Source organism: Psammomys obesus, unplaced genomic scaffold (assembly GCF_907164565.1).
Source record: "Psammomys obesus unplaced genomic scaffold, mPsaObe1.curated_primary_1811, whole genome shotgun sequence".
Taxonomy (NCBI): domain Eukaryota; kingdom Metazoa; phylum Chordata; class Mammalia; order Rodentia; family Muridae; genus Psammomys; species Psammomys obesus.
The window spans coordinates 2,423,157-2,444,952 of record NW_026591598.1 but is presented as its reverse complement, the minus strand read 5'-3'; the positions used below and the strand labels follow the sequence as shown (position 1 = coordinate 2,444,952).

The following is a 21,796-nucleotide window of genomic DNA, read 5'->3' as shown; positions in this document are numbered from 1 at the left end:
CTAGGCGGAGGTGACATGGAAGACAAAGCTGGAGGAGCTGAAGTAGGCCATGCAAGGGACGGGAGGAACATTCTGGGAACCTCGTATGAGAGGCTCTAAGACGAGAATGCTGAGGATAAGACAACAGGCCAGTGCAGGCTTGGGGGTAGCAGGAACTAGGCTAGGAGTCGGGTTAGGCTTTGCTCTGATCTTTACCATTGGAATAGTGCGGTGTGGGGGGGGGGGGTGGCAGTTTCAGGCTGGGTTGATACGTGCCCTGCACATGCCACATTCTCCCCCGTGGCTGTTGAGAACTGATGCCACAGTCAGAGCAAAGCAAGGCAGCTGGGGCAATAATCTAGGGGAGAGGGCCCAGACCTGGGCCCATGGGTTCAGAGTCTCCAGACATACTCAGGAAGTAGAATATGGTGGAAGTTTCCGAACTAAACGTCTTTATTACTGGTCTGCAACACCCTGCAGTGGGATGAGAGTGTTGGGGCCACCAGAAAGGTTGGAAACAGGGGACCGGAGTTCTCAGCTGGGTGTGGGTGCCACCTGCCCAGTCTCCTGGGAGAACAAACCCAAGACCAGTCAGGATGGATGCCCAAAGGGTCCAGCCACTCCTGCCACATTTCTGTGGTGTCAAGACTGCTCTGCAGTTCAAGTACCTGCAACATGAAATGTGTTTCCCATGGCAAGGCTGTGAGTGGACACTGAATCTCTGGCTAGGAGCCTGCCAAACTGCAGGCCTGCTGTTGGAGGCTAATACCCAGGGCCTTCTACCACCTCCTCTCCCCACTCGCAGGAGCTGGCAGGATGTTCCACCGTCCCTGTATCTGTCTCGCTCGGTGGGCCGGTAACCCACAGGGACACCCTCAGATGGGTCCAATGTGACAGCCATATCAGAGAACTTGCTTTCGCAAGGCATGGTAGCACACACCTTTAATCCCGGCACTCAGGGAGGCAGAGGCAACTTTCATTAGGGAGTGAAGGGAGTCTTTATCTCCTCTTGACCTACTCAGAAGCGCTTGCTGGGTCACTCAGGTGACCTTTGCCTCTGTTCCACCGTTCTGAAATGACCCTTTCACTCCACGGCTTTTGCAAACTTTAATTTTGTGCCCACAGGCTCCTTACTACAGCTATCAAAGGCTGGGGCTGGGGTCCAGGGTGACCTTGAAAGTATTTCCTGATCAGCATGGCCCAAGCATCAGTGAATAACCAGCTCTAAGCCCCCACAGTCTCGGCTTTGCCAGGGATTATCAACCAGTGTGCTTCCAGTGGGCACGTTGGGTGGTCCTCGGGGGCACTGTGGGGAGCAGGTGACCACCAAAGGGGACAGGAAGGTTTCCACACTTTGTCCAGCGCTAGGGCAACCTTAAGTGTTGGTTCAGTCTCTGCTGTCCCACTGGCCATTTATTCCCATCAGAGGCGAGTGGCCTGAGGCGGAGCTGCCCTCTGAGCAGAGCCAGCTGTGTGAAATCTGGGTGAGCAGGCTCTCAGGCCCTGGACCCACTGCGTGACCTTGAAGAGCCCAGCCGCCTCTGATTGTTCCCCCCCCCCTCCAAGTTATTTTTATCCAGCCTGACAGCCCTTGGCTGTGGCAGCAGTCTGGGCTCTGGGAGCCGGATGCGAACCAGGCAGCTCAGATGTCTGGTGCCGAATCCCAAGAGAATGCCTCTTGGGGGTGCCACCATCGGGGGACACAGGTCCTCCACACTGAGAACCCTGTGGGAAGGGCCATAGTCCTGGAGCATGGTGCCTGAGAGGCAGGGAGCTGGGCTCTCCCGCTGCCCTCGGCCCTGGCACTGTGGAAACCTGGTAATAAGGATACCCTGTCACAGAGCTTTGCTGCTGTGGAGAATCATCCTGGCCTGGCTTGCTAAGCCAACAGGTGGTCATGTGGGCGTCTGAAGCTGGGGCGGCCATAGCTGCAGGCCTTAGATGCACTGGAGAACAGATCTGTCCTGTGTTTTCCGCTGTTACGGGGTCCATGACAGAGACATCTCAGTAGCCTCTGCTTCATTTCTGTCTTCAGGAAGTGGAGCAGTACATTTCATCCCGTTGGCCTGGGATGGCCGAATCCCACCAGTCCTCCTGACTGGGAGTCTCACCTCGCTGGAGCAGCCTGCCTCTGGCTAGGGAATCCTTAAAGTTAAGCTTCAACCCCAGACCCAAGGCACATGTGTGTGTACTCGGTTCACAATGTCTAGGGGGGCACAAGGTACCGTGTAACTCATCTGTACCAGTGGGGAATGAGACTAAGGCTTTGAGCTCTGCAGGGGGACCGGGTGGGCAGTAGGGTTGGTGGTGAGGCTGGTAAGTGGGGCTCTGATGGGTGAGGAGGGGTGCCTTTGCATAGAAGCCATTCTAGAAGACAAATTGGAAAAGGCGGCACCATTTTTTAGAGATCCTTCCTCATTCCTAAGGGATGATCTGGGGAGTCAGCTCAGAAAGCCCCGATTTCAGTGATTTCGGACACCCAGGAGTGGTAGAGCACTGCCCCCACTGACCTCCCAGTTGGCCCCAGAGGAGGTGGACTGGAGGTGGAAGCAGACACACTGTCGGCAGGTTTCCCAGCTCCAGGAGCTGCCGGGGAGGAACATGGCAGGATGGGGACCACGTGGTTGCTCCTGGCAGCCCTGACAGCGAGGGCTGTGGCTGGAAGGGCAGCTGGCCTCTCAGGAGGATGTGCCCTCTGGGCAGGAGCTGCCCCTCGGCTGGGCATCAAATTCCGCCGGGCTGGCAGGACGGTGCCAGCAGCTCTGTGCACTGGGGCCGACCTGAGGGCTGAGATGGGGTAAGTGGGAGAGGAGACGTTGGGGAGGACAGGGCCTGGCACTCTTCCCAGAATGGCAAGCTGGCTGCTCAGGGAAGGCAGCCCTGGACAGCTATGGAGGAAGGACCAGGGCCACACAGGGAAGGCCAGGGCACCAGTGGGTGTGGGGGAGGGCTCCATCTCAGCTGCGTAGCTGTTGAGGTGGGAGAGAAGGCGAGTCCGGACAGGGTCGGCATGGCTGCTGGGTCCTTCCAGGACCCCCAGGTACCTGATGACCTCAGTGAGGCATTCCCGAAAACCAATGCTCCGGAAGTCAACAGCCAGGGCTCGGGCATCAAAGAACCCTGTAAAGTAAAGGACCATGAGGGCGTGTCAGAGGGAGAAGCACAGAGCCTGGGGGGCAATACCCCATGTGACCTGTCCCACCTGCATAGCCCACAATGACCCAGTGACTTTGGACTTGTCCCCTCTGAGCCCTAGCCTCCCATTATAAAACATTGGAAACCACACTGCATCCCAAAATGTATTTTCTTCATACTTGATGATTAATTCGAAGAAAACCTTGCGGCCAACATTTCACTAAGCAGACTCCTGGGAAAAGACTGAGAACACAGAAGACATAGGCTAGCCCTGGCTACTGAAAGGAAGCAGGTCTGGGGAGGGGAGGGGATGACAGCAGCCATCAGAGCAGACGGCCATTTGGAGAAGGCACAGTTATGTAGTGGGTGAGTCCCTAGAAGCCACCAGAGCTGGGTTCGAATCCCAGATCCGCCACTTAACCCGGCCACCTGATCATAGGTGAGCATCCCAAAAGCTCGGCTTCCTCAGCCTGAAAATCGGGGAGGAGTAGAACCCGCCCTGGTGAGGGGAGAGGGCGAAACGAAACGGCCCTCGGACATGCTCCACAGATGGAAAGTGAGCTATCACGCACACCATTGGCCCAGCGGCTGCCGCCTCAGGGCTCATCCTCCAGCTCAGAGGACAGTTTGGACTGTGTCGGCCTGTGCAGCTGCCATTAGGCAAGGACTCTCTCTTGGCCTGATGTCACTGATGGGCTGGCCGGGTGGACTGTCCACACAGGCACCTTTGTCTCTACTGCCCCTACATATCTGCCCCTCTCTCAACCACATTCTGGGTAGAGAACTGGCCCCTGACTGTGGCAGCACACATCTCGTCCCTGGTTTGTGGCTGGGGCCCTTCTGAGGGACAGGGCAGCACAGCAGGAGGCTGTCGAGTCCGGGCAGTTTGGGGTGAGGCTTGGCTCTGCTACGTGGTGATGCATCTGTCCCCTCACCTCTCTGTGTTTGCCGTGCTCTTTCATTTTAAACACTTATTTATCTACTTCAAGGCCCCGTCAGACATAGCCCAGGCTGAGCTTCAACTCGCTACGAGGTTTAACTTTGAACTTCTGATCCTCCTGTCTCCACACCCCAAATACTGGCATCGCAGGCCTGTGCCACCAAGCGCTGTTCCCACGGTGCTGGGGATGGAACCCAGGGCTTTGTGGATAGTAGGCAAGCACACTGCCAGCTGAGCTGCATCCTCGGCCCCTTTTAATTAATCAATTAGTCAAGTTTTAGATAATTATTCGTGGAGTCCAGCTGGACTGGAATGAGCCTGAACTCCTGATCCTCCTGTCTCCACTCCCAGAGAGCTGTGAGCTCATGTGCACGTCGCCACGTGTCCTTGTCTTCAGACAAACGTCTGCTGAGTTCTTATTACACGATTCACCGAGGTGCCTAATTTAATCTTTATAAACACTCTTCTACCATCCCCACTTCATAGCTGAAGAGACTCGGAAGCAGGGAGGACAGACCAGTTGTCTTAAGTCACGGAGTTAAGAAGCAGCAGAACCAGGATTTAGATTAAAAGCCTGACCTCTCCATTAGCCTGAGCTAGAGTGGGGGGGGGGGACAGGCCACTCCCTCATCCCCCTCCTTCCTGGTTCTTGTGAGAATGAGGAGAGATAAGTGAACGCATCTTAGATCCTGCCCACATGCTAATCACCACTTTGCTTTTAATAGGATAACCATGGGTATAATTCAAAGCATCTCCCCACTGGGTGCCACTGGAAGGAATGGGTTCCTTCGACAGGCTTTTCAAAAGGAGCTTCCCCCATTAGAGTTACTGGGTGAGTCTGCTAAACTTGCAAATTCCTACAATCCAATCCAGGCTGACTCTTTCCCTGAAATGCTGCCTGCCCCCGGGTGCCAGCAATGTTCTCTTCCAGAGTTGAAAACTGCTCTTGGGATTTACTTTGTAGCTAAGGTATGTGGAGTGTTAAGGCTTCCTAATCCAGAAACCACCTAGAGGGCTTGAGACGATACATCCATTCACCTGGAGGTCTCTTAAAAGACATAGCTGCCCCATGATTCTAACGGAAGGCACTAGTTTAAAATGATGAACTGACTTGTCCCTTCCTGTAACCGGCCACCTGCTGTGAGCCTGCCTTCCAGCACTGCCAAGGATACAGCAGCAGTACAGAAGCTCAGGCAGATGGGCACAGGCACTAACAGGATGTCTGTGGCTGAAAATCTCAGGCGGGTTCCTCCTTGGGTTCAGGTTACCTGAGGATTGGGTTCTAGTGAGAATTTGCTTATCCAAGGTTCCTATGAGCTAAGTTTGGCTGGTGAGACTGCTGGAAGCCTGTTAAACAGAGCAATCCTCTAAGACTGGGAGGAGCTGAACTGAGGAAAGTGTTAGGACAAAGGGAGCCAGAGGAAGTACTGATGGAGATGGTGAAAGAACGACAGTCGGATGGAGTGGCTCATGCCTGCAAAAGTCAGAGGCTGACACAGGACGATTTATGATGTGAGTTGACCTTGGGCTACAGAGCGAGAGACCCTCTCCCCCAAACAAACAGCAGGTGACTTCAGTCTTTCTACAGACGGAGAGCCAGAAGGGCAATGAGCGACCTACTCGGTTCACCAGTCTGAGCTCACCCTTCGATCCCCAGGGCCCAGTGCTGAAGTATTTGCAGTGTGAGTAACTCTCAAGAGAGCAGAACACTGGTACCTGTGCCACCGGAGGCATGGAGCATCTTCAGGTGATCCACAGTCATCTGCAGGACCTCCGCCTTCTCCAGCTTGGAGGAGCCCTGCGGGGAGAAAAGGCAGAGGCTGCAACCTGCCATCCACTGCCCTCCCGCCCCGGTCAGCATCCACCACGTCCATTTCCCTCTCCTCCCAGGCCCTGGCCACCTGGGCTGCTGCTGGTCTGAGCTCTCCACATCTGAAAGCTGCTGGTTTCACATCTCAGTTCACCTGCCTACCGCACTGCTGGGCTGCCATCGGGAACCCCTCCCCAGCTTGACTGCCTTGATCGACACCTCTCCTTCTCTAGCCTCCTTTCACCTTGCCTCTTGGGGGCCTGTCTCCTAAAAGGCTCCCAGTGAACATTGGCCATTCCCTCTCCTCATTCTCTTTGTTCTTCCTGGAAACTCTCATCTGCCTCCATGGCCTCATCCACCATCACCAAACTCCACCTGTCCTATAGACCTACTCTCTGGGGAACCCAACTCAACTTCAGTGTCCCCAAACATGTCACCTAAGCCCCAGGGACATGCCCTTCCTCTGTTCTCTCTTGGGAAATGTTTCCTAAGCCTCCAGGGAACCTTGGCTCCCAGGAGCAGGGTCCAAGTGTCCACGCCAGTCCCTTAAATACAGACACCAAGTCTAGTGCACGGCTGGTTCTGAGAAGGTTTCAATGAGCATCAGTGGAATGGCTGGCTTGTGCTTATTGGCCCAAGGGAAGGCATAGGACATGGCACCTGAGCCGTGAATGTGAGGCAGGGATCTTGGAGGCAGTCTGAGTCAACCGTTTGTCTCTCAACTGTACCCCCCCCCCGCCCATCCTCAATGGCAGGTGCTCACTCTCTGAGTGGCCTGTTTTACTCTCAAAGAGCTCTGGAAATGTCAGTGGACACGTGATGCCATGTGCTCTGCTTCTGCTCAGATGTTTACCGCCTGCGATCTGTCTAACATGGCAGGTTGACATTACATGACATCTCTGTCCTTCACTTTCCTCATGAATAATCCCTGCCTCTCAGGATCGCTTGTAGGGTTTAATCCAAAGGAACACAAGTCAGGTAGAAAGCCGCCATATGTGAGACATCTTGCTAAGTATAACTGTCCATTCCTCTTGTCCCCTGGCCAGTGACAACTGTACATACTTGTGTATGTGAGTGTACATGTGTGTGGCATACACATACCTCGTATGTGTGCATGTGGGGGGGGGTGATGTCATTTCTCTCCTTCCATGTGGGACACAGACTGAGCTCAAGTTATCACTGTTCCCGCTCCTAGAATCTGCCTGTCTCTGCCTCCCAATGCTGGTCTTCCAGGTGCCCACAGCCATGTCCAGCTTTTACATGGCTGCTGTGGATTTGAACTCAGACCTTCAAGTGCTCATACTCTCTGTGCCATCTTCCCATACCCCGGCGGCAGCTATTTATAAACGATCACAGCCGCACAGGCAGTAGGAGGTGCCGTGAGGACCACACCCTGCCTTTTACCCACTTGGTAGAAGTTCTTCTGACACAACCAGCAACGTCACATACCTGTTTCTCAAAGGCAGTGGGGACCAATCGTCGCAATTCAGAAAGGCTGCTGTTGATGCGGTCTCGGCGACGTTTCTCTATGATCTGAAAACAAAACAAAACAAAACAGGAAGTTCTCTGTAGGGGGCTGGAGAGATGGCTCAGCAGTTAAGAGCACTGGCTGCTCCTCCAGTGGACCTAGGTTCAATTCCCAGCACCCACATGGCAGCTCACGAACTGTCTGCAACTCTAGTTCCAGGGAATCTGACACCCTCACACAGACATCCAGGCAAAACACCAATGCACATAAAAAAAAAAAAAAATGTTCCCTGTGGGCATTTCATCACACTTTCTAGTGTGCCCTGATGGACACTGACTCATATTTTCCCTCAAGATAATTTTTTTCTAGGCAGTAAATTTATTCTTTATTTATGGAGGACAGGAATGAGAGTTCAGAGTGACAGGGATTTGATTAATGTCACACGGTAAAAGCTTAGACTTGGGACTAGCACTCAGGCCTCTTGTGCTGGTCTGTAGGGACAATATTCACCCTTGGTAAAGCGGGGTACTGCTCATCAGTATGGGGTCGCCCAGCCTCGGCAGTAGACCTGGGTACCCTGCTGGCCCAGTTACTGGACCATGAGACCACCTGAAGAATTCTGGGTCTCGCTTTCTTCAGCCACGGGGGCCTTCATTCCCACGATCTCTGTCTCCCCCACAATTCTGGCAACAGAATCCTCATAGCCGGGTGGAAATTATAAGCCGTCACTTCTTAGAGACAGAATGGGAAGGTGACAAAAAAAAAAAAAAAAAAAAAAAAAAACCAAAAAAAACAGTTTGCCTAAGTCTTCTGGTGAGTGGGTGAGTGGCGGGCTGGACTCCTAGGAAATGGTGGGGAGGGATGAAATGGAAAGCAGCCAGGAGGGAGCAGCCCCCTACACACCTCCCTGCTCAACACAAGGGTTAGGTTCAGAGAAACAGAGTAGAGGGGAACTACAGCAACAGTTTTAATGGCCTCTTGTCAGGTGCCGCTCGGAGCTTATGGGAACACAGTCTTCAGAGCAGCCCTTTGGTGCCAGGGCATGTAGCTCAGTTGGTATAGGTAATGTGCTTGTCTTTAGCATGCATGAGGCCAGAACTCAGTCCTCAGTACTGCAAACACCAGGTATGGGGGTACATGCCTGTAATCCCAGCATTTGGGAAGCGGAGACAGCAGGATTAGGAGTTCAGGGACATCCTCAGCTACATAGTGAATTTGAAAAACAAACTACAAATTAAATTAGTCTCTCTCTCTTTTTTGAGACCCGGTTTCACTGTGTAGCCTTGGCTGTCCTGGACTCACTTCGTAGACCAGGCTGGCCTCGAACTCACAGAGCTCTGCCTGCCTCTGCCTCCCAGAGTGCTAGGATTACAGGCGTCTTTTGAGGTAGGTGCTGCCTGTCACTGAGGGGAAGAAGCAAGGCATTGGAGGGGAGTTGGCATGCCCAGCCTCCGGGATCACAATTGGCAGAGCTTGGGTTTGAACCTATCCAGTTGCCTGGGATGATGGGCTAGGCCTCCTGGGATTCGGTGCACACCCCGCTCAGGCTCCCCTAAGGCTGTTGCTCACTCACCCCTCTGCGCTTCTTCCGGGCTTGCATCTGCGAAGGGCTGGGGGTGGTCAGCGGCCCGGCCATCTGGCTGCAGAGGAAGAGAAAGGCTATTTTCTTAGAGCTGAGGGATCATCTCCCTGGCCTAGGCTGACCTGGGAGGCCCAGCTGGCAGCAGGCCAGGGTGAGGGCGTATGGTGGGCGGGGCTCCTAGGTGGCCACATTCTCCCAGGCCAGGAAGGGGCACAGAGCATGCATGAGAGGGGTCTCCTGCTCCCCCTTTCTCCCTGGAGACCCATTTGTTTCTCCAGGGTCAAGTCCCCCGTGCTCTCCTAGCTTCCTGTTGGCCTCTGGTGGCCGTGGGTGGCTCGCCTAGCCCCTGTCCCTGTGGGCAGCCGGCCGTCGGGGGAACCACGAACCGAGATGCTCCCTCTCGGGTCCTGCAACCTGATCCCGGGGGCGGGCTGACTGAGGGCGCGGGCCAGCGGCGGCCGGCCCGAGCCGGGAGGGTTGAATTTCAGAGCTAGCCGCTGGGAAGGAGCGTGGAAAGCGCAGATGCCGCCGCTTCCCACGGGCCGGAGCGCCGCCGCCCGCCCTCCGCCCGGCCCGCAGCTGCCGCCTCCTCCCACGCGGCGCGGCCGGGGGCGAGGCGGAGGCGGCATCTGGGTCACAGGCTCCTCTCGCACGCTCGCTCGGGGACATTGCTCTGGCCTCCCAGAAGGCACGGGTCCCGGTATCCTCGCCCTCCCTCCCATGTCCGCGCCTTCCTCTGCAGCCCAGGCTGCGGGATGGATGTTTGCTCCAAACCGATAGTTACAGGGTTTTCCTGCCCAGATTTTGACCAGAATGATTACCCTGACTGCCTTTCCTCGGGAGGGCTCTTCACTCCAGCTGCCCGCTCAGAAGGCGGAGAGTGGTTCACTGGAGAGCATCTAGAAGCCAACCCTATGGGCAACCTTGGGCAATGTGCCTCCCCCGCCATTTTGGAATGCCAACAAACATCCCCACAGGAGCCCATGAGCTTGCCCAACACTTGCTCCTTGTCTACCTAGGTTCTCCATCCCAGCAAAGGCTACCCCCGGCTCCTGCTTCTCTGGCACTTTCTTTGATTCCTCCCTTGTCTTCACCCTACTTGGTCAAAACCTGCCTGTTCCATGTCTAGATAGTTTCATGTCTGGTTTCTTGATCGCCACGGTCCTCTTTGTCTCTCACCCTCAGGCTCACTCCCTTGGGTCCCTCTGCAGCCCCTTTTACTGCCACTGCCAGCAGAGTGACCGTTTAAATGCAGACTTGGTCTTGTTCATCGTAAATCTCCTCTGTGGCTTCTCAATGATTTTAAGATCCATCCTTTGGTTGGGCCAACTGGTCCCTGTCACCTCTTGGATTCGATCAGCTCTTGCTCTGCATGCTCCAGTCTGTGAATGCACCAACTCTGCTACCTCTGCCCATGAGATCCGTGATCTAGCAGTCTCTGGTCCAGCCCATCCCCTCACCTCCTCACCGTAAGCCTATCAACTTCAACCATCCTTCAGATCGCCACTCAAATGTCACCTCCTTTAGGATCTCCTCTTTAACCCCCCCGTCCCCCTCCTTTTTTTTTTTTTTTTTTTTTTTTTACAGTTACTAGTCTGTTAGATGTTCCCATTCGGTTTACTTTCTGAGACGCTTGCTCCACGGCATTTATGCTGGCTTATTGTTTTATTCTTGCATGGTTTTTTGTTTAACGTCCATCTCTCCAACAGACGGGTCCACGAAGTTACAAAGCTCATGCTTTCACTCACTGTTGTAGCTTAGGTCCTCAACAAGCTTGGGACATGGCAGATGTCAAAGCAGGACTCCCACCCTTATCTTTAGTGTCACCACTGAAATCTGCCTTCTGGGCCTCTGTGGAATGGGGACAATATGCAGCAGGGTCTCAGCCTATGTGACAATCTTTGCAGCATCTGAGGTTGGGCCATTTTCTTTCTTTTCTCAGTTTTTTGAGAAAGGGTTTTCTCTGTGTAGCCTTGGCTGTCCTGGACTTGCTTTGTTGACTAGACTGGCCCCAAACTCACAGAGATCCGCATGCCTCTGTCTCCCAGAGTGCTGGGATTACAGGCCGTGTGCCACCTGCTGAGGTTGGGTCATTTTCATCCACACCTCACAGAGAGGTAGCTTCAGGAGAGAGCAGATAGCACCTGCCCTCAGGCTTGTTCTGGGCACATCTGGAAAAAGGTATCTCTCACCCCTCACATCTGGACAAACTGAGCTTCTAAGAGGCCTGGGAAAGCTCCTGGGAGGCAGGGCCCTATGAGCCAGGGCCTGAGATCTGTAGGGCAGCATGTTTACAAAGCTTCCCTGGTTGACTGGGGACAAGCTCTCAGAGCCAAGGTACATAAGAAACACAGCCTTTGTCTCCCTGGCAGGATAAAGCATCTCTCTGGGTATTGGGTTAGCCTTGCGCACGTCACTGCCTCTCAGTCTGATCCCTCCTCGGGGACCGTCTGTCAGAGGCTGACACAGCAACAGCCAGCTACAGGGCCAAGTGAACTCTTCCACCTTTCCCAGTCTCCTGGTCAATCCCCCGCAATCACATGACCGGCCCCTGCCTCAGAATTTCCCAGGCAAATCTCACCTTACAGTTTGCTTGGCACCACCGCCAAGTATCTCTCTCCTCTGGGTTTTCCAAAAGTCCATTTTCCAGAAGAGGATGCTCCAAAGGGGCTTGCCCATCCCACACAGCTGCTCAAGAGCAAAGCAGCTTGGGAACTTATCTTCTGGCTCTCAATTCAGCATTGTTTTCCTTCTTAAATCTGACTTCCTGTCTGCCTGGTTAGTCCTCCAATCCCCTTATCCTGAAGGCTCCCAGCCAGAGCTCACCACAGCCTGGGATCTGGCCCTGACAGGAGGAGGAGGGCTGGGAACCTCTCTCTCTGAGAGTCTAGGCAGATCTTCATGGACGCAGAGAGGAGACGATGATTGCCGGGATCCCCATGGCTCTCCTGCAGCCCCTCCGTGGCATTCCAGGGCCGACTCTTCAGGGGGTGTAGCTTTCTAAGTGGTCTGCCCGCCAGCCCTGAACACCCCCGGTCCCAACTTTACCTGTGAACTCCCCTGTGTGGGACCCTTGGAAGTGACTCCACTCATTTTGTATCAAGCAAAGGCGGCATCCCACTACTCTAAAGGATGGACAGTCACACAGAACTAAGGCCTTAGGTTATAGGCAGTCGTGAGCTGCCACAGGGGTGCTGAGAGTCAAGCCTGGAAGAGTCAGCCTATGCTCTTGACCACTGAGCCATCTCACCAGCACCACATCTAACTGGCTTTTAGTTCACTGCTCTTGCCAATGTACCTCAAACATGCATCACCCATGTCTCTCTTGTGGCCCATACTTTCTGTTCTAGACAACAACACACTTCCATTTGTCTCATACATTTCACAATAGACCTTAGGAAAAACAATCATTTTTAGGGGGAGGGCTGTGACAGGGAGATACAGAGCTGAGAATCAAGCCCAGGAACGCAGTCTTTAGATTTCTCGCTTTCCCATTGAACCTTGCCACCTTGTGAATTTGGCACCCTCCCCACAGTGTGACAACATTTATTAGAAGTTACCTGGTGCCAAAGCAAGGAGGTATGTTCTCTACTTAAATAGAGCCTCGCCCCCGGAGGCAGATATTTGCACACTCATTTTGCAAAAGAAAGGAAACTTCAGTTCAGGAAAGAGCAATGTTACTTCCATAAGGGAATGGTGGGAAGGGTCAAACTCAGTCTCTCTGACTGTGAAGACTACCCGGTGCCTTGACTCTTAAAGGACCAGCGCGCAGGCCCAGACTCCCAGGTTGACATGTAGGAGCTGCTCATGAAATAGCTGAAGATGGGTAAGAGGGAGGCTAGGTTCTGCGTGGATCCATACTGTCTCAGGGGGCCAACTTCACACAAGAGCCCTGTGGGTGATTCCCACGGATGGGGCGGGATGCTGCTATCACCAGGCAGATGTCCTTGGTGACATCAGAACACCATGCCCCTTTGGTCTCACGGCTGTGAGCGTGAGGGCTTGTGTACTACTTCTGACCCCCACAGTGTGGCTGCCCCAGCCTCGTGGCCCCTGCCACTGTTTATCTGTCTTCCTTTGTACATGAAGCTCTTCTTCCCTGAGAGCTCCCTGAGGGCAGAGGCTAAGCAGGATACATCTGGGCTCTGGTGCCCAGCCCAGGGTCTAGGCCACAGCAGGCATCGTTCAGTGGTCTCTGAATCAAAGCATTTATGTCTGTTGAGGGGGAGGGCCCTTTGCAAAGGGCTACAAAGAGGCATCTATAAGTCAGTCTGCCAGATGTCCAGCTTCCTTCCCTCCTTGGAGGGGTCTGGTCTTCTAGAACAGTCTCTAACAATGGGGGGGGGACCTGCAGTGACCCTTTATACCTTAGCCCCACTGCTGCCAGGGAACCCTTCTCATCACCCCTGGCTGTGACTGGCCTTTCCCACTTGGGGCCCTCAAAGCCCACACTCTGATTCTTTTTCCATCCTGTCCAGAATCTTTGTATCCCTTGGCTGTAAGCTCATGAAGGATGGAAGGCCGTCTGATTCACCTCAGCTCTCTGGCATCGACTTTTTTGTGTGTTTGTTTCTTTGTTTTTGAGATGGGGTTTCTCTGTGTAGCCTTGGCTGTCCTGGACTTGCTTTGTAGACCAGTCTGGCCTCAAACTCACAGAGATCCGCCTGCTTCTGCCTCTCTGAGTGCTGGGATTGCAGGCATGTGCCAACACACCCGGCTCTGGCATCAGCTTTGTACTCTGGCCCTTGAAGACCCGAAGACACTGAGTTTGAGATCCTGTTCTCCATCACCATATGGTGCTAGGCCCCTCCCTTATGAGCAGGCACAGGCTTTGAGAATTAGTTCTCTAAACAACAGTTTTTGCTAAGTAATTTTTAAAGGCTTTACATAAGGAACTGTATTGTACATTCCCACATTGAAGATGCAAGATTTGAAAGAGGGTTATCTATTGCCATTAGCCTCATTGCCATTTTTTTTTTTTTTTACATAGAGTTACACGATGTCAAGAACTAGCCCTAGCTGCTCATAGAGATCTGCCTGCCTATGCCCCTTAAGTGCTAGGATTAAAGACATGTGTCCTCAAGCCTGGCCATAGCCTCTTTAAAAAGAAAAAGAATTTAGCTGTGGGTGGTGGCATACACCTTTAATCCCAGAACTCGGGAGGCGGAGGCGAGTGGATCTCTAACTTCGAGGTCAGCCTGGTCTACAAAGCAAGATCCAGGACAGCCAGGGCTACACAGAGAAACCCTTTGAAAAACAAAAACAAAAACAAAAAACTATTATTCTATGTGTGTGTGTATGTGCCAGGGCGTGCACATGGCGGTCAGAGACAAGGTTAGAAGACCAAGAGAGATGAGCTACTTCGGTAGCCCTTTCTTTTCTTTCTACTCTCATCCTTTTTCCTGTGGGGAAACCAAAGGCTCAAAACTGCACGGTGATAGGGTACTTGGCCATCGTGCACCAGGCTCTAGACCCAATCCCCAGCACTGAATAAAGGGAAAGGCAGAGGAAAGGAAAGAAGAAAGGGAAGGAAAGGAAGAGCTATAGAGTGAGTTGGTGGCAGATGTAGGCTTGCTGGGTGAGAAGGGCCTGAAGACTCTTTCAGAGTGTGGGCCTGGCACTGAGCATTCGCTGTGAGCTACTGCTAAGCCCGTGACCATTCTTCCGCTTGACTGTTACCGACAATATGAAGCTGCCTCTATTATTTATACCCATTTTACAGGTCAGAAAACCGAAGCTGATGGAGTCACAGGGCTGAGAAGTAGCAAGAACTGTGCAAGTTCAGTTTGTTCCACAGGTTAGAAGTCAGCACAACCCTGGCCACTTGAGTGGTTTGGTTGAAAGGGCACTGAGGATTGGAGTCCTCAGCTCTTGCAAGTTGGCTGTTATTTTCTTCAGTACCTTAACCCAAATTCCAGCGTTCAGTGTGCTCAAAGAGAAAAAGACACCGCCGGTCCTTTCGTGTACTGTGTGAAAACTGCTCCTAAAGAAGGGTAAAATCTGGGAACCGCAGGTGTCTTCTTAGTAGACAGATTATGGCCAATGGAATGAGGTACCTAAGGTCTGCAGGGAAACTTCCCAGGGGGCCTCCCTGGGGGTAGCCAAATGGTATAATAGCCCCTAGCTGAACTGTCCTTCCACCCCAGCGTCCTGAACCCTCACTGGTTCAGGGTACCCAGGAATCCGCTGCACTGATGCTACGGACACACTGGAGACGCTGCACACGCCCCCACACCCTGGCTGACACCTGCGGGCTGCGGTGCACACGCCTAAGTGTGCTGGACTCTATCACCCCGCGACGGCCTCAGCCCCACCCTGTTTTACCTGAGATCGTTCTCCCGACCCACGTCGATGGGTCCGTCAGACTCTCCGTCGGAGCCACTGGGCGCCCTGGGCCGCTTCATGGCGTGAGCTGGCTGCGGGGTCTCAGCCCTGCGGACCGTGGAGTTGGTCGCTGGGCCCCGCCTCGGCCCCGCCCCGGACCGTGAGCCGACACCGCCCTTTCCCAGGGCCCTTCTCTACACCGCAGCCTGGAGCGCCCCGGCGCCCCCTCGCCCCCGCGGTGACGCGCCACCGAACCGTGGGAAGGCCCCGGGCGGTCACCGCCCCCATCGGCCACTGGGAGGTCCGGCTCCGCTCCACCGGCGCTGCCTGGGCTGGCGCGCTGGGTGGCCTTGGGCAGGTGCCCTGGGAGGCCCCACGGGGAAGCCCAGACTTCGGATCTGTCCCTAGACTTCGCTCTGTGGCACCTCAGCTTTTTTCGTAAGGGACAGACAGACCTGCATCTTCCTGCTCCAGGTGATCCAGGGCGGATAAAGAAGGTTGGAAAGGTTACTGGGAGTGCCAGTGACCTCTTGGACAGAAATTCCTCAGCCATTCCTTCCATAGAGGACCAAAGTAGGGGCACAGATGTTCAGAACTTCAAAGGTCTGTGGTGAACCCCCAAAGGGATGGCTGCTGCCGACCAGCTGAAAAGGCTGGACTCAGGCAAAGGCCGTTTTGAGAGGAGGATCGGAGACAGGGCCTAAATAGAGCCCAAACTGGCGTTGAACTTGCTGTGTAGCAGAAGATGATCTTGAACTACCATCTCCACATCCCAAGTGCTGGCATTACAGTGGTCAAGATCTTTGAGGGACTGCGTTGTAGGAGGGAGCACAGAAAGACAGAAGGTAGCCAGGGTGCGGTGGTTGGTGGGGTGTCTCTGGGAGTCAGTTCCCAGTTCACTTAATGACAGAGCTCTCCTGGCAGGCGTCAGGGAGAATCAGAGGGAAGGAGCCTTCGGCTTCTCTTTCTGGGGGAGCCTGTCTGACAACAGAAAAAACTATTTAGGTAGCGAAGAGTTCCTGTCCTTATCCTTGTCCCTAGAGATTCGGCTGCCGTCCTCCTAGGTCACAGTCTTAGAGAAGACCCCAGTGTGCAGAGGGAACCTGAAGGCAAATCCCGCCCAGGCGAACTTCTTGCTGGACAGGATGGAGATGGTAGAGGTTGGTGTGAGGGGCAGGGCATCAGAGAAGCCCTTTCCCTTTGTCCTGCTCACTGGGATAGGCACAGAAGAGAGCAAAGTGGGGCTGCTCGGCCGAAGCTGTCTGCACTTTCACTGCGTGATGCCTTCTGCTGGCAGACACCTGCCGGTGGGAAAGAACAGGCTTCTTGACACACACATGCACACGCGACCTCTTGGTCAAGTTCAGAAACTCATGCACATAGCCAGATGAACAGATACACCTGGCGTGTACGGCCAGTATCAGGAAAACCTGCCGGCTGCCTCAGCCGCAGGCACCAACTCTCCTGTTCCAAATGCCCTCAGTACTCACATAACTTCTGTGGGCAGTTCGAACCTCAGCCAGTACAGACGTTGCCCAATGCATGCACTATACATTTCTTGGAAAGGCAGATATTGCTCCATGTAATTGGCCGAGAGACAAGGACTGGGGGATTTGCAGCGGTGGTGAAGGCTCTGTGGTGGGTGAGTGCACGAGAGATGTTCCAGGCCCTCCAACTTTACTCCACAGTTATCTAGGGAGTATGGGGTTCAGAAAAAAAAAAAAGATGTTTGGAAGTCATTAGCTAATAGATGGCTTTGAACGCTATGGGAGAGGACAAATGGATCAAACAGTGGGGTCTGGTACTTCTCATGGAACCGGGAAAGGTCCCAAGTCGGTGGTTCTCACCCTTCCTAATGCCGCAACCCTTGAACACAGTGTCTCCTGTTGGGGTGACCGCCAATCATGAAGTTATTGTTGTTGCTACTTCAGAACTATAATTTTGCCACTGTTATGAATCATAATGCAAATATCTGTGTTTTCCAGTGGTCTTAGGCAACTCCCGTGAAAGGGTCTTAGGGTTTCAACTCGGGTTCTCAGGTTTGATGGCAAATAGCTTTACTTGCTGAGCCATCTCTCCAGACCACAACTAATTTTTTTTAAGTTAAAAAAAATATATTTTTAAAAAAAATTCAACTATTTTCTTTCACTCTCTCCTCTCTCCTCCTCCTCACCCTGTTCTTTTGTCCTATTTGTTATATCAGTTTGCAGCCCAGGCTGTTGTTGAACTCAAGAGCCTCTTTGGCATTTGAGAGTCAAGATTACAGGTGTGAGCCATTATACCTGGCTTTTTTCTCCCCACATGGTGGCTACCAGGCCATCTTTAGTTGTAATGCAGCTCCCATGATGCCCTTACTGGCTAGCGCTAACGCAGCATGGACCTCCTCAACCTTCTTACTACTAACATTTGGGGCTTGGGTAGCTGCTGCATGTGGCCTACAGAATGTTAAGCACTAACCAGTCCCCTCGGGGTGTATTTTCCAGAAGATCTGCAGTTAATACCAAATGGGAGAAATTGCCCCCTGATGAGATATACTGATCACAGAAACTCCATACAAGTACAACCTGCAGGCCGTGGGCTCTTGGCACCCGACACAAAATGGAAAACTTACTTAAAACATTGGATTTCTTTGTGTGTTTGTTTATTCATTTTTTTGTTTTTGTTTGTTTTTCGAGACAGGGTTTCTCTGTGTAGCCCTGGCTGTCCTGGACTGAGTTTGTAGACAAACCCACAGTGGTTCAGCTGCCTCTGCTTCCTGCTGGGATTAAAGGCATGCGCCCCCACCGCTGGCTCTTTTGTGTGTTTAAACAACAACAACAACTCAATTGCACGGTTCTTGAGTATGAACTTTGCAGAACTTTGTGCCATGTGGCAAGGTAAAAGGCTGGAGAAAAGTCACCGGAACAGATGCAAGTAGGTAGCCTGGGAAGGGGAGGACATCAGGCTAGGAAAACCAAGAATGCACGGCGGGAGCCAGGACTTCGCTGTAACCCTTTACATTGTCATCAGAGCATGTCACCTCCTGCTCAGTATCACCCACAGGCTTCTCATCACGACTTAAACCAAATGCTAGCTGCTCCCCAGGTTTCTACATGGGGTAAGTGTGTAACTGATCACCTAACCCTCAGCATCTTTAAGATGAAAGGGAGGCAATTCTAGTACTTATTCCCAAATGGTCCAGGGTGTACTAGAAGCATGGCCACCTAGTCAGCGCTTGTCCCCCTCCCCACTATCTCTCTAGCTTCATTTCCAGCCTCTTTCTATCTCGCCTCTTCAGCCTTCTGGCCTTCCTGCCTCCTTCCCCATGCTGTTCCATGCTTGTCCCTGATGCTGAGCCTTGACTTTTCTTCCCGGAATCTCTCCTTGTGTCAGATCCTCTCAGATCTCACTCCATCCAGTTCTTTGTTGACACATCCCCAGAGAGGACTCCTCTGACTGCCTCAAAGTAGCCACCAGCCCCCCTCAGCCTATGCCTCCTACCTCTCCATATCCTTTCCCACAGCCTCCATCAATATAATTTATATTGTATTATATATGTCTATTAATTAAATGTCCATGTCTCATAAGGAGGTAAACTGATTAACACCAGAGACATGTGTCTTGGGTCTAGTACTGAATGTCCAGCACCTGGAGCCATATTTGGGCAGATAACAGGTATACAATAAGCACATGCTATCAGAACACTAAGTCTGAGAAGCATGACTGGGACGGTACACCGAGCAAGGGAAGAGAAGGGTGGAGCCTAGCTAGGGTCTGTTTGTCTTTGCTTTGCTCTAAGATGGGTAGGTATAAAAAGGCAGGGGGCGGGGAAGGAGCTTCCAAGCTGGGCATGGTGGATGTCTATGAGTTCGAGGCCAGCCTAGTCTACATAGCAAGTTTCAGGCCAATCAGGGCCAGAGCATAGTGACAAGGGAAGTGGGGAGAACAGCAGTCCTTTCCCTGTCTCCCTCCTCTTAGAGCGAGGCTGCTTGACACTCCAAGAGCCCCAAGATGTATCCCTCTGCTTGCATCTGAGCATTTCACCATCAGCCAACAGATGGCTCCTACAGAGGTGTAAGGCTGGGTCCCCTGGAGTGTCAGGCAGCCTCAGTCTAAGAGGAGGGAGACTGGGAAAGCACTGTCCCCCCCCTTCTGTTATCACTGTACTTTGGCCCTGAGCAACTAGGAGATATTCAGGGACAGGTTTCAGCCCTGATAGTACTTTCTGCATCCCCAAGACCACACTGGCTCAGTCCCATCTTCAGATCGCCAAACAGCTGTGTCCTGGGCTCCGAGTAATTAGCCTCCAAGTGTGCCATCCGTAGACCAGCTTTCCAGAGCCCTCTGCTGGGCTGACCATGGAGCCTGTCCTGCTGTGGAGGAAACGGATCTCAGGGCGGGCTGTGAGAGATGCTCCGGCAGCATCTGGTAAGTTAAGAACTGTGCGATAATTTACGTCTGTCTTGGGGACAGCTTTGGAATCCCCGTAAAAGCAAGAACTGTGTCAGGCTTGTCACTGTTAACTCCCACCGTCTGGCAGAGTTTGACACATAGTAGGTGTCTGGTACTGGCTTGGCTGAATGTCTAGCGATAAGACAGAAGTGGGAGGTCCTGAAGCTCTCCACCTTTTCTGTGGAGGAGGCAGTGCTGGGATCACTGCGAAGACAGCATGACCACAACCAGGACTGTCCCTTGTCGGGAGCATCTTAGGGCCACGTGGTCTCTCTGCAGCGCCTTGCTGCTCCCTTTGTGGGCTGAGGCCCTGAGATCCACAGAGAGGCAGGTATACTCCCCAGGGCACACAGCGAACCTTTATTTTCACGCCTATACAGTGGGCTAATGCTGAAGCTCTTACTGCTGCTGGCTTGGGAGGATGAAATGAGTGAGACACAGCACAGTGCCCGGGGGACGAAGGGTGCACCTTCTGGCCAGCCTTTGCCTGTCTGTCTTCTCCCTAGGCGATTCGTTGACACCCGCGGCTTCACCTCCTGCAAGCCAGTCATTCCCAAATTTGTGTCTCTTGTGAGGCCTAAGAGGCAGGCCCATGATTCTCACTGGGTAATCTTTCTCTTCGTACTCATGCCAAGTGCCAGTTAGGGCATTCTGGGGCTGCCCTGACCTCTCCAAGCTCTCGGTGCCAAGGCCCAGATGTCAGGTTCCTAGTGGCTGCTTTTCTGCTCTGCGCTCCAGCCTGAGAACACGATGAGCCTGCTAGTCTCACCCTCTGACCCCTGCTCATCTCAGGCCCTTCCTGTCCACCCTCTGCCTCCTGGGACCCATCAGAGCTCACTCCCCACCTCCACAGCTGCCACCACAGCTGGTCATTGACGGAATGTGCAGCTGCTGGGGAGCCACATGTGTGGAACAGGCGGCACACTGCTTCCCCTGGGGCTGGGGGAGGGGAAAGGTTGAGAGTGAGACCATCTGTCTTTGTCTGTCTGTCGGTCTATAACTTACACACAAGAACAAAGACACCCATACTTTGTTTTCTGTGTAATGTGGGTGACTGTGAGCTTGATTCCTTTTTCTTAGCCCTGGGCTATAGAGGTCATGATGGTCATATAGTCCCGAGGGGTGGGGGATGGGGCGTCCTGAAAGTGACCTCCAGCCTTGCTGAGGGATGCTCTCCCACTTCCCCACTCCCATGTTGAAAGAGCACAAGGCCTAACATGGCTGCTTAGTGCTGCAGGGGCCTTCAGAACCTCCGCAGCTTTCCCAGGCCCTAAGGGACAGCCTTCAGTGGAGGAAGCCGAGGCTCCAGACACATTCCAGAGCCCCCTTGGCAGCACCCAGGGGCTCTGGAGTAGTCTTGGCCTGGGGCAGTGCCAGTAGCATCTGTCCTGGTTCCCACACTCTGGCCCCGCTGGAATCTCACAGATTTCTCTTCCATGTGTGCATGATGTCAGCAGGACCAGGACACTGTGGGAGGCAGGGAAGGGCTTCACTTCCTGAAGTCAGATGACTGTGGAAGTGGGGCAGGGGTGGAGGGAGAACCTGGTCCTTGCCAGGCTCCCACACGAGGACAGAATGGCTCAGTCTCTGGCTTTCAGACCTAACTGGGTCCAGGAAAGCTGCCTAGGTCCCTCTCAGACCTGGGCCTTATCTGCAGCATGGGACGAGAGCAGTTTCTGTGTATGGACTATCTGGCCTGGTCCTTTTTTCTCAGACAGGATTTTGCTATGTAGCTCAGGCCAGCTTCAAACTCATCATCCTTCCTCCTTAGCACCCCCGAGAGATGGATTACAGGTGTGTATCACCACAATAATTAAGTCCTGCCACCGTAATTAAATCCTTTTTCTTTTTCTTTGGGGTGGTGGTGGTGGTGGTAGAGGGAACAAGGTTTCATGTAACCCAGGCTGGTCTTTAATTCACCATGTGGCTGACGATGACCTTGAATTTATGATCCTGCCTCTACCGTGCAAATAATGAGATTATAGGTGTGTATCACCATGCCTTGTTTTATACTGGTGATTGGACCTAGGCCTTTATGCATACAGGTTCAGTACTATACAGACTGAGCACCATTCCCAGACTTCCTTCCTTCCTTCCTTCCTTCCTTCCTTCCTTCCTTCCTTCCTT

At 53.2% G+C, this 21,796-nt stretch overlaps 1 protein-coding gene across 2 annotated transcripts; it reads right to left on the bottom strand.

Moving 5' to 3' along the window:
* Positions 1 to 408: 408 nt before the first annotated feature.
* Heyl (hes related family bHLH transcription factor with YRPW motif like) lies at positions 409 to 15,423 on the bottom strand. 2 transcript variants are annotated; one of them, XM_055610997.1, is made up of 5 exons: positions 15,239 to 15,423; positions 8,906 to 8,972; positions 7,314 to 7,397; positions 5,771 to 5,852; positions 409 to 3,099 (listed from the first exon to the last, which is right to left on the bottom strand). In XM_055610997.1, exons 1-5 carry the CDS (start codon positions 15,316 to 15,318, stop codon positions 2,426 to 2,428), a joined length of 987 nt encoding a protein of 328 aa, XP_055466972.1. In that variant the 5' UTR covers positions 15,319 to 15,423; the 3' UTR covers positions 409 to 2,425. The 2 variants fall into 2 exon arrangements, with proteins under 2 accessions (XP_055466972.1, XP_055466974.1); XM_055610999.1 differs by lacking the exon at positions 15,239 to 15,423 and adding an exon at positions 9,301 to 9,485.
* Between the last annotated feature and the right edge of the window lie 6,373 nt (positions 15,424 to 21,796).

Coding starts and splice junctions, on each gene's coding strand:
- Heyl (XM_055610997.1), bottom strand. CDS start 15,318: ATGAAGCGGCCCAGGGCGCCCAGTGGCTCCGACGGAGAGTCTGACGGA. Junction 8,973..15,238: donor GGTCGGGAGAACGATCTCAG/GTAAAACAGGGT, acceptor CTTCCTCTGCAG/CCAGATGGCCGGGCCGCTGA. Junction 5,853..7,313: donor CCACTGCCTTTGAGAAACAG/GTATGTGACGTT, acceptor TTCTCCCCGCAG/GGCTCCTCCAAGCTGGAGAA.